This window comes from Chanodichthys erythropterus, chromosome 23 (assembly GCF_024489055.1).
Source record: "Chanodichthys erythropterus isolate Z2021 chromosome 23, ASM2448905v1, whole genome shotgun sequence".
In the NCBI taxonomy this organism is placed as follows: domain Eukaryota; kingdom Metazoa; phylum Chordata; class Actinopteri; order Cypriniformes; family Xenocyprididae; genus Chanodichthys; species Chanodichthys erythropterus.
This window is the reverse complement of record NC_090243.1, coordinates 21,479,878-21,492,895: the sequence shown is the minus strand read 5'-3', so window position 1 is coordinate 21,492,895 and position 13,018 is coordinate 21,479,878. Positions and strand designations below refer to the sequence as shown.

Below are 13,018 nucleotides of genomic sequence, written 5' to 3'. Positions count from 1 at the left end.
GAACGTACACAAACACTCACAGGAGCGTTTTAAAGCAGCCGGCTATCAGTGGGTTTTGGCAAAACAGCAGGTATCGTCACATTATATGATCAAACACATCTTTGGCTGGACAAATATAAATTTTTGTCCAGCCAAAATATTTTTAATGCAGGACAAACCCTGCGAGTTTCAGTTCAGATTTTTCTACAGGGCACTTTGAAATCCATTTTGATCCATTCAGTTTTTGTGCATTTTTATTTTTCTGGATTCTGTTTTAAAGATTTAATCCAATAAATAATGAAACTTATGCAATTTAACAACAATCTATTAAAAGTTAGAATTTTTAAAACTTGAACAATTTAATTAAATAATACAAATTTATATAATATACAATATATATATTAAAGATTTAATTAAATAAATAATGAAACTTAACAACAATATATTAAAAGTTTAACAAATTCATACAAAATTAAATTTTTAGTAAATTTTGTGTTTGTTTATTTATATATTTTATTTTATTTGCATTTTATTATTTCTGGATTCTGGAAACCAATCAGTTGAATTTTTAAAACTTTAACAATTTAATTTAAATAATATATAATTTAATATAACTGTTAATATTAAATTGTAATAAAACAAATGAAATGTTTTACCTTTTCAGAAATTCTTTGGTATCTGTTTTAATTTTGCTGGATTTATTATTTAATTAATCTTTTAATTCCTTTAATTCTTTTTATTTATTGGCTAACAAAGTGCTGCTTAACATGAAGATGTGATATTAAAAAAAAAAAAAAAATATTGCATTATTTTATGCTGTACAACAGTAACACATTTCTGTCACAATTTCATCCAAGTTAAATTGAACTTTTATTTTGGCGGGTTGTCATGAAGACCTTTCAGCATCTCTGTGTATATGATATGACGACATCGTTCATACGGTCGTTAATTATGGAGGCCAGTCTTGCTGAAAATAGAATATTAATGAGCCCATGCTTTTGACATCACACATGGGAAGCAAATGCTTTAAAGCACTGTATTCTGTCTTATCTGGTTCTTTAAATGATGATTGGCCGAGCTCTTGAATGAGCTAAACTTTGCTGTTTCACTCATTTGTTTTGCCTTCATTTTACACGCAGATTCCGCTTATATCTCTGAACATAAACACACGTGTGCTGCTTATTTTTGGAGTCAGATCTTCATGTAGAAACGTGAAGCCAAGAGGAAGAGCTTTCTCTGAACCGGTTTTATTTTTGCCTCGACTGGCTCTCTAAAGTCATGGCAAACAAGTGTGACAGTGTTGTGTTTCAGGGACGGGTGTGTTTTCATAAAGCTCTCAGTGAAATGGACACCGTTTGTGTCTAATATCATTAAAGGGGAAGTGCTGAGGAGTTGTTTTGTCTTCATTAAGAGGATGTCAGTAGTTTTGTGCTTGTTCTTACTTTTCTAAAAACTGATCGGATAAACCACAAATATCTTGGATGAGTTTACTTGTGATCGAAACTCATTTGGACATTTTAAAATCTAGCAATAAATGTTTGCTGATGGCAAATAAACAGGCTGAAAGCCTTATTAATGGATAATGAACATAATGGATTTTTTGATGTGTGTAAATATTGTGTTAAAAAAAGTAGTGGTCCATAGAGTTAAAATAACACTGAAGCAGAGTTAAAGTTAATGAGATAATATGCTGTTTGTGGAGTTGTTTATTCAGATCTTGAGAGATTTAATGTCTTTTATCTTCAGTTGTTTTCATCTAAGGTTGTGGCTGGAAGTCATTTGTAGTTATTGTGTTATTCTGCTTGTTAACAGCAGGTGTTCATCAATAATGTTCAATCGTAACTTAATCACTTAATTATCTCATTAACTTTCACTCTGCTTCAGTGTTACTTTAACACTATATAGAGAGGGACCATATGTAATCTGAGCAGAGCTGACTTTTTAATAATAATAATAAAATTTGTTATAGTAATAATTTACTGTCCTTATATTAATATTTTAATATATAATGCATGTTTATTATTTTTTGTTATTTTTTAATGATGATAATTTTATTTTTTTAGTAGTAACACTATATATTTGTCATTTTTGATTTTTTTTTAATGATGATCATAATTATTTTTAATATATTTAATAATAGAGCATTTGTGTTTTTATCATATTGCTGTTGTCAGCAGTGTGTTACAGACATTTTATCACGTTTAAGAGTGTTTTCTAGGCACTTTAGACGTTGAGTTGATCATTGACTGCTGCTGGTTGAGGGTCATTAGATGACCTACAGAAAGGTCGGGGTCAGACAGGTAAATGCTGTCTTTGTGTAGACAGTGATAAGGGACAGAGGTGGTATGTGTGTTGGGTTGAGCTTCTGTGATTATGAGTCACAGTCGAATCCTTTCTAAACCTGCTGCAGTGTCACACCAGGGAATTCCAGGCATCTCTGGAACGTCGGGAGGCTCTCGTCTCATACACACACTCTCACACACACCCTACACACGAGTATACAGACACAGACCAATGCACTGCAAGCGCGCTTTCCCTGCACACATGTGTACGTGTTGTCAACATGTCCACAGTCGAACTAAGTTTTGCTTTGCTGAATTCACTTCAGCCTGTTTCTCCACAATGACAGCAGTACAAGTTTTGGGCGGGTTTCCATCATACTGTCAGTGGTTGTAGTTCTGTCATGTCTTGTATTAGCATGTGTGAGCATCAGCAGAAAAAAAGCAGAAGTTAGTGAAGGAAACTGAACCAGGCAGAGCAGAATATTAAATAAGAGAGACTGCTGTCGTTTAGCTCTACAAATTTTTTTCTTAATTCCAATGAAATCCGATGTCTCCGTGAGGCCTGCATAGCCAGCAATGACATTTCCTCTCTCAAGATCCATTAATGTACTAAAAACATATTTAAATCAGTTCATGTGAGTACAGTGGTTCAATATTAATATTATAAAGCCACAAGAATATTTTTGGAGCGCCAAAAAAACAAAATAACGACTTATATAGTGATGGCCGGTTTCAAAACACTGCTTTAGGAAGCTTCGGAGCATAATGAATCAGTGTGTCGAATCATGATTCGGATCGCGTGTCAAACCACCAAAAAACGGTTTGAAATCCGAACCGCTGATTAGGGATGTTGCAGTGATGGATTTTTTCCACCGGTTAATCGACGTGTAAAAAAACGGTAATCCCGGTGTCACCGGGGTTGCGTGTCGGGGCTTTCAGGTGGCCGAAAATGCGGTCGTGCAGACGTGCACACGTCTCAATTTACTTTCATTTTAATTAGCGGCAATTCAGTAGCATTTGTTTGAATTAATCATGGGTTAATTTATTTTATTCTTAATAAAAATACACAAATCAATAAGACACTCGCTTGTATTACACACATATTTATTGCAAAATGAATAATAACTTAACACACCATGCAAAAACTAAACAAAAGCACTTATGAAACACCTTTAAAGTGCATTTATTAACAAAACGAACCACTGCACACATCGTGCAAGTATCAAACAAGAAATTATATAAAAAAATTCACTATTCGTTAAATAAGTGCCTGCCTTTTTCAGCAAAAAACAAAACAAAACAAAAACACAGCACAACCATCGTATATGAAACGAACGAACATCAAAAACTTAGTTCCCTGTTGGCATTTGGTTTGAATCCAAAATATTTCCAAATAGGTGCTTTTGCATTTCGCTTTGAAACCAGATCTTACGCCATCCTTTGCCAGTTAGCTCGCCTCACTCTCCTCAAATGATAAATGAAATCGGACACCGGCTGCTGCTTTACTGCGGCGCTCGTTCCGCTTATGCTAAATTACGAAGGCACATAGTCACTAACAGAATTAAGTGCTTTATTGCTATAGGCTAAAACTTCAACACGATGGGGACGGTGCCGGTGGTCAAGTGCTATGACCGGTAGGTGGGTTAAACACCGTGTGTCACCGGTAACACCGACTATCGCAACAAGCCTACCGCTGATTCGACACAAAAGATTCATAACGCTCCAGAGCTTCCTGAAGCAGTGTTTTGTAATCAGCCATCACTATATAAGTCACACTGAGCCATCGGATTTCATCAAAAATATCTTAATTTGTGTTCTGAAGGTGAACAAAGGTCTTACGGGGTGTGGAACGACATGAGGGTGAGTAATACATGACCCTTTAAGGAGTTTTTCTCGGTAGTGAGTTTTGTTGCTGTATGAATCTCTAGTTCCTGATTCTCATGCATGTCGTCACTGAAAGGAGAAAGTGTGTGTGAAATCAGATCAGATCAGATAGTGAGTGTGTTTGGATTCCTGACACACCCACGATTCAATCTCAACTCGTGTGTGCAGAAGATTATGGCATGTGAACAGCATACCTTGTGTGTGTGTGAATGTTTGCACACACAGCGCTCTGTTTGTAGAGCAGTAGATTAAACAGTCTTAACTGTGTCAATGGCCTCGCACGACCAAAGAACAAACACGTTTACTTAAAGGTACACTGTGTAACTTTTGGCCCTCTAGCGGTTAAAAACAAAACTGCATGCATTTTGAAAATGAGTATCTTCTACACAATGTTTATGTGGTAGTATGTTTTAGACATGTATGCATATTTTATCTCCCTCATCTGAACTTAAATGAGCAGCCTGCCACAGTGCCGACTGCAGACATTTCAGAATAAGAGTCTGGTTTATAATTATTCTTTTTTCCTGGTCATTATTGTTATTTTGTTTACACTATAAACTATATTTAATTTAATTTCTGTTTAATTCATAGTTAACTAAAACTTTTGTCACAGGAAGGAAAGATTAAGAACATTATTTGACACATTATTCTATATTTTACAGGTGTACGGGTTATTATAGTTAACTAAATCTAAAACCATAAAAAATCTTCATTACTTGAAATAAATGTTAACTGAAATAAAATAAATATATATAAAAATGTAAACTTATTTTATTTCATCTAGTTTTCAAGCTTTAGCTTAAGCTGATGTACTAAAATAACTAAAACATAAACTATATAGACATTTAAAAGACAAACACACAAAAAATTACTAAAACTTTTACCTAAAATTACAATGAAAGCAGAAAAACTAAAAATCAAATTTTAAACAAAAACTATAATAGCAAAAACCTATTTAACAAAAACCTCAATGATAAGTGTGTCAATCCTTGACAAGCACTGAATTGAGCGCTCTTTCGTGTGTTTTTGCACTTGAACGGTCAAAAACCGTCCGCTTCGGCGAGTAAAGTTGTCTTAAGTGAACATAAACAGTTTAGAGAGTATATCAGTGTATTGGATCTGTGTATTGTTAGAGAAATGCTTACTTAATGCATTACAATTTAAGTAAATTACATTTTAGTTGACTAAATCTACTGTAGATTTAGACTGAAAACTAAAACAATTTCCGATGACTAAATGCAATCATAAACGTTAGCCTGTGTATGGCTTTGTTTGGCAAACAGCTACGCTATGTATAGTGGGCGTCCATACGGGATTTGCACAAAAGATTAACATTGACGGCACATGTTAGTCGATGACTCCACAGCAACTACATAAATTAATTTATCCACTATCCATTCAGAAACGTCTAAAAGTTGTAACTTCTTCCTGAGTCTCTCCCATCAGTGTCGACTCCGGTTTGAACAATGTAAGGCTGAACACTTTCCTCATTTTGGCTGCGTGAGATTCTCCAGCTTTGTTGTTGTTGAGCTGTTAAAGCTCCTCCCTCTTTTGGAAAGAGGAGCTCATTTGCATTTAAAGGGACACACACAAAAACGGTGTGTTTTTGCTCACACCCAAATAGAGGCAAATTTGACAAGCTAAAATAAATGATCTGTGGGGGATTTGAGCTGAAAGGGGCATAAAAGGTCCCCTTTAAAGAAAAACCTTTTGCATGTTTAGAATACGAAAAAAAATTGTAAAATTTTGTTCATTTTACAGTAAACACATCCACAATAACTGTTGAAGTGTTAGATTTAGTCAGGTATATCAAATCAAGTTTATCCCTCAGTATCCTTCCTTTGTTCAAACATGATAAATTCTGATATGCTCCGACAGTTTTTATTAGGCTCGTAGCCCAAAAAACACTCCCTGATGGTGAAATACTCACCTGTTGAAAATCATCCAGGTAAGTGCAGTGCAGCTTTGAACTGCCGTTATATATTAATGAACCTACGTGGTGTTGAGCACATAACAGGTAGTTGGTGTGTTGCTTCTCCTGAGAGTGTGTGTGTCACTCCAGAGACCTGCTGAAACCCTGTTTTGCATCCTGGCTGAACAGGTTCTGCTGAAAGACAGATGAGGAGAGCGAGTGTGTCATATAATGTCATATTGGGGGGAAAGTGACTAGCTAAAGCTGAAAATCTCAGCACAGCAGATTATTGCTGATTCGCCGCTGCTCTCTGATCCTCTGATGCTCGGATCCTGTAGAATTCAGGTCATATGCAACTGAAGCAATAATCTGCGAGAGAACGATTTGTGTCATGTCTAAAAACACCTCGTAAATGTGGTAAAATCACTGTAATGCACGACTGTGAGCGACTTGCTTTATTAAGCATGAAGCAGCAGTAATGTATGATGATATCATAGTCCAGCTCTCAGGGTGAACAGGAGGCGTTTTGGCTTCGTTCGTCTTGCTAGTTTCAAAGTCTGATTGCTGTAGCTCATGATTATGATGATGATGTCACCTCACCACAGTAGAGCACCAGACGAAATGACCTCATGAAATTCTTGTCGTATTGCATGCTTGAGTGCAAAAGGGAAGTTCAGCTCACAAGTGCCACTTAATATTCACACCCACTTCCTGTCTGAAAGCCCCTCTCTTCCTGCCCTGGAACATTCTGTCCCCCTCACTGTGGTGCTTCACCATTAGGGGACGCCACACCCAATATGACCACTTCATATGATGATTTGTGAGATTGATATCAAAGCGATCCTTGATTATGATTTCACTTTTTTAACTTTAGTTAGTGTGTAATGTTGCTGTTTGAGCATAAACTACATCTGCAAAGTTACAACACTCAAAATTCAGTGCAAAGGGAGATATTTTCTTTTACAGAAATTGCTTTTTAAGAAAGCTGGTAGGAACAAACTCCAGTTTTAATAATGTAAGGCTGAACACCGTTACTGACGATATTCGGTAATACGATATATCACAATAATAGATATGCATGATATTGTTATTGAATACTTTCCCCATCAACCATATAAAAGGCACAAAAGGTGCTGAATGAAAGTGCACGTTCACTCTCTGACAGCAGAGGGCGCTGATGGAACAGCAGAAATGCAGCGGTTACCCTGGAAACCCCGCAAACAAAGCAGCAGTTGGACATGAAGTTTTTAAAATGCTTCAAACAAATTCGTTTTTTTTGTAATCTCAATATTGTTCATCACAGCACCAAATACTGAATAGTTAAAGACTTAATAGACTATTTATTTTCAGACTTAAACATTTTATATTTTAATCTGGACTACAACATGCCCTAATGATTAGAAATATTCTGATTATTTGTTATTTTTCAGTAAAACTTTGAGACGTACAGCTTCATTAGTTACATGTTAATTCATTATTACCAAATTGACAATGAAAAATACTTATAATTATTCTTAGTTAATGCTAATTTCTTAGTTACTATTTAATAACATTACTGAAATCAAAATAAGTTATTTAATGGACCTGAGATAAAACTAACAATGATCAGTTGTGTTTCTTAACTCGCATAATAATACAAAATAATACTTTCTGTAACAAATGTATTGTATTATTGTATTTAAACATTCAGGGTTCTTTTTGTTATTACAAATAGTTTTTAATCATGTTATACTATGCCACTTTTTTTTTGCAACTTATTTCAATATTTGATACCGTCACATGCCTATTATTGACAATCCTCATTTTGGCTGCATGAGATTCTCCAGCTTTGTTGTTGTTGAGCTGTTAAAGCTCCGCCCTCTTCTGGAAAGCAGAGCTCATTTGCATTTAAAGGGACACACACAAAAACGGCGTGTTTTTATCAAGCTATAATAAATGATCTGTGGGGTATTTTGAGCTGAAACTTCACAGACTTATATTACATCTTGAGAAAGGGACATTGTTTTGGTGCTTTTGAGGAAACAAGCTTATAAATCATACAGAATTCTCTTTTTTGAAAACAAAAATAGCAGAAAGTTTTCTGTGATGGGTAGGGTTAGTGTAACACAGTTTGTACAGTATAAAAGCTATTACATCTATGGAATGACCTCATAAAACATGGAAATCCAACATGTGACTGTGTGTGATCCCACAGCTGTAATCCTGCTGCGTTACACCGCTGCCACATCTTTAATCTCTATGATTTAGGAAAACACAGACTCAAAGTCTTAAGATTACACAACACAGGAAGACACAAATTATGATTATCAGCAGAGAGACACTGCAAATGAAAAAAATTGAGTTATAGGGGGAAAAAAAGCACATTTAGGTCTTGTTTGCTGCTGATTTTGGGCATATTGAATTGATCACACGTGTATCTGGTGTGTCTTCTGAAATAATTCGACATCTCATGGTTGATGTAAAGAAGTCATAGTGTGTATGATTTTAAAAAGCCTGTTTTTGGCTAAAAGTACTTAAATGGCAATAAATACAAAATGTTAATGAGCATATGTAGTGTGGTATTAAATCGCAATGTTTTGTGCTCTTTGTCTTCCTGTTGCAGTAGAAGTCATGGCAGATCTGAGCTTGACCGATGCTCTGACCGACAGCGCTCCTCAGCCTGACGTGGAAAACATGGTGAAGAGGGATTTTATGGCCACGCTGGAGGCCGAGACCTTCGACGATCAGGTCGGAGAGACGGTTGGCAAGACGGACTTCATCCCACTGCTGGACAATGATGGGAAGGGTGAGTCTGATCTGTTTACGTTAAAAGGTTAACCAGTGAAAACGTCAGGCATGAATGAACCATTTTATTGCATAATGCAATACTGTGATTATCTACTACCAAACAGTTTTATTTTATTTTATATTATTTTTTCATTTTATTTCATTTCATTTTTTTTTATTATTATTATTTTAGCCAAATTTACATGTTTTGAGTCTTATTCTTTTTCTTTTTTTGTGTTTTGTGTATTTATTTATTTATTTATTTGTTTTGCGACCAAATTTACATGTTCTGGTTCTTATTCTTTATTTTATTTTGTTATTTTATTTATTTTTATTTATTTTTTATTTTATTTTATTTTTCTTTTTTCTTTCATTTTATTATTTATTTATTAGTTTTTATTTTCTTTTATTTATTATTTTACTTTATTTTGGACAAATTTACGTGTTCTGTCTTATTCTTTTTATTTTATTTTATTTTATTTTGGCCAAATTTTACATGTTCTGGGTCTTATTCTTTATTTTATATATATATATATATATATATATATATATATATATATATATATATATATATATATATATATATTTTATTCTATTTATATATATATATATATATATATATATATATATATATATATATATATATATATATATATATATATATATAAAATGAAAAAAAAAAAAAAGATTTTATATATATATATATATATATATATATATATATATATATATATATATATATATATATATATATATATATAATATATAAAATCTTTTTTTTTTTTTTTACATTTTATTATTTATTTATTTATTAGTTTTATTTTAATTTATATTATTATTGATTTTTATTTTGGCCACATTTACGTGTTCTGGGTCTTTATTTTATTTTATTTTATTTTATTTTTTGTCCAAACATGTTCTGGGTCTTATTCTTTTTTTATTTTTATTCTGTTTTATTTTATTTTATTTTATTTTGGCCAAAATTACATGTTCTGGATTTTTATTTATTATTTTATTTTATTTTTTATTTTATTTTATTTTATTTTATTTTATTTTATTTTATTTTATTTTATTTTATTTTTATTTTATTTTATTTTATTTTATTTTGGTCAAAATTACATGTTCTGGGTCTTATTTTTATTTTATTTTATTTTGGTCAAAATTACATGTTCTGGGTCTTATTTTTATTTTATTTTATTTTGTTTTATTTTGTGTTTTGTTTTGTTTTGTCCAAACATGTTCTGGGTCTTATTCTATTTTTATTTTTATTCTATTTTATTTTATTTAATTTTATTATTTATTTATTTATTAGTTTTTATTTTATTTTACTTTATTTTGACCAAATTTACATGTTCTGGGTCTTTTTCTTCTTTTTTTTGTTCTTCTTTTGTTTTGGTGTGATAATACATGAATGTCAGCACTTTTTTTTTTTTTAATGGCAGTAGTACAGCGTCTCTCTTCACAGGTTATGAATCATTTTCTCGAGATTAAGTATGTTTGCAAACGTGTCTCTGATATTTCAGTAACCTGTGATGATCATTGTATGTTGCTGTGTGAAATAAGCACTTCCTCTGGTTTTATTGGCCTGTGTGAATCTTTTGTGGGCGTCTGTCTCATTGATTTCCACGGGTTTGTTTACATTGAGCGGATTGTGTGCTTGTCAGGAATCTGCCGTCGGCTTTTGAGGATTTCCCCATTCAGACGCCTCTAATTGTTGAGTCTGTGTGTGTGTGTGTGTGTGTGAACAGATCCAGGTACAGTTGTCAAGAACGGACAGCAGGAAGTCCAAGGGTCTCAGACCCCTGGTAAGAGATGCCTCAAATTTTCTCATCGCCCCGGTTTAGTTTCAGGTGTCACTCCATCCATATCTTGGTTTGCTTGTTTTCTTTCATGCTCATTTTCAGTTCAGATCATGTGTTTTGGTTGGACATGAAGCCGCTCGTCTCAGTAGGTGTAGAGGAAACCTTCATTATGAAGGTTTTAGTTTAGATTTAATTGCATGTTTGTCCCGTTAGCAGTGAATTGAATAGCATCTGTCTTTATACTCTTCTCCTCAATCTATTTTTTGACTGATCGTGACGTCGTCTCAGAGCATCCTGTCACATGATGCCTGTCTGTGGGATTTGAACTTTTATTGACAGTATGGCCTGTTTTGCATGAAAGGCATCCATTGTAAGCGTATTTCCTATTTCCTGATACATGCTAGTTATGTACATTAAGTACGTTGAGATTGTGAATTGTTCATTAATATAAAATCGTTAGTCCGATTTGATTAAACGTCCTTTATAATGCTAAAATATGTCCCATTTCGATCAATTGCTGCTAATTCAAGACAGTAAATGGTGGTTTTAAGTTAATAAGTCTCGTTAATTAAACACAAATGCATGTAAATTGTTCATTAAATTAGTATTATGTGTAGTCACATTCATTTTGCAATGCAGCAACATACTCAAGAACGGTTATGATCAAGATCTTTTGTTCTGTTTTGATTTTCTTCAATCCAGATAAGTCCATTCTGATACTGGAAATACGGTTTATATGTTCCCTAAACTTTGCAATCTGATACACATATATTCATTTACATGTGCATTACATTTATTATTAACTAAATGTCAGCAAGGTATTATTGAATCCGATTTAGAGAGTAGTCTGAATCAAAGGTTATTTAAGCTCTACAGCACCCCTTCAGGCGTGTTTTAGTAATTAGTAATGAATTGCTTAGTTACATATAAACATATCCAATGACTATTAGTCTGCTTTTTGTTATCTGATCCACCCTTGTCATATTTCCATGCATGTCTTGATTTTAGCCCAAACCATTAGCACTTTTTGCTCTTGTAGGTTCAGTGTCTTTTCCACACACAGGTATGGCAAGAATAATTTCCACTCTCACACACAAGAGCAAAACGCTTCAGCCTGTCATTGCATCTGATGCTCATCGTGAGCGTCCGTTCGTTGCTTCGTCTGGGCGCTGGAGTCACTGCAGCTCACAAAATCTCCATCATGGACACGAAACGATCACTGAAACCTTGTTTTTACACAATCTACTACAAGCCTTCTGTCGTCTGATTGATAGTTTATACTTTTTTAGCAAGTAAAACGCCTTTTAGTATAATTATAAAAAAAGTCCCCCTTGTGAAATCTTTACTGATTTTATAAATATCATCTTACTAAGACATATTATTGGCAGATATATAGTGGCGAATGATTTTACATATACTACCAGTCAAAAGTTTGGAAACATTACTATTTTTAATGTTTTTGAACAAAGTCTCTAATGTTCATTAAAGCTGCATTTATTTCATAATAAATACAGAAAAAACAATAATATTGTGAAATATTATTACAATTTAAAATCACGGTTTTCTATTTTAATATACTTTAAAATATAATTTATATCCAGTGATCAAAGCTGAATTTTCAGCATCATTACTCCAGTCTTCAGTGTCACATGATCCTTCAGAAATCATTCTAATATGCTGATTTATTATCAATGTTGGAAACAGTTGTGCTGCTTAATATTATTTTATAACCTGTGATACTTTTTCAGGATTCACTGATGAATAAAAAGTAAAGAATATCAGCATTTATTCAAAATAGAAATCTTTTGTAACAATATACACTACCGTTCAAAAGTTTGGGGTCAGTAATTTTTATTCTTTCTTTTGTTTTTTTGAAAGAAATTCATACTTTTATTCAGCACGGATGTGTTAAATTGATAAAAAGTGATAGAAAAGATTTATATTTTGAATAAATGCTTTACTTTTTTAACCTTTTATTCATCAATGAATCCTGAAAGAAGTATCACATGTTATAAAATAATATTAAGCAACACAACTGTTTCCAACATTGATAATAAATCATCATATTAGAATGATTTCTGAAGGATCATGTGACACTGAAGACTGGAGTAATGATGCTGAAAATTCAGCTTTGATCACTGGATATAAATTATATTTTAAAGTATATTAAAATAGAAAACCATAATTTTAAATTGTAATAATATTTCACAATATTACAGTATTATGAAATAAATGCATTAATGAGCATAAGAGACTTTGTTCAAAAACATTAAAAATAGTAATGTTTCCACACTTTTGACTGGCTGTCATAAAGATTGATTTACATTACAAGCATCAGAGTTTCATCACTTTTTGTCCATTACAAATATCAGCATCTGCACTAAATTGCATAT

General features: G+C 32.9%; 1 protein-coding gene across 7 annotated transcripts in view; it reads left to right on the top strand.

Annotated features, from left to right (window-relative positions):
* Positions 1–13,018, top strand: part of LOC137014433 (microtubule-associated protein 4) — a 77,438-nt gene that overhangs the window by 7,517 nt on the left and 56,903 nt on the right. For 6 of the 7 annotated variants that reach the window (XM_067378737.1, XM_067378742.1, XM_067378741.1 and 3 more), the window contains exon 2: positions 8,660–8,842. In XM_067378737.1, the coding sequence (XP_067234838.1) occupies positions 8,668–8,842 (175 nt within the window). In that variant the 5' untranslated portion in view covers positions 8,660–8,667. The remainder of the gene's footprint in view (positions 1–8,659; positions 8,843–13,018) is intronic. The other variant, XM_067378736.1, reaches the window with a different exon arrangement.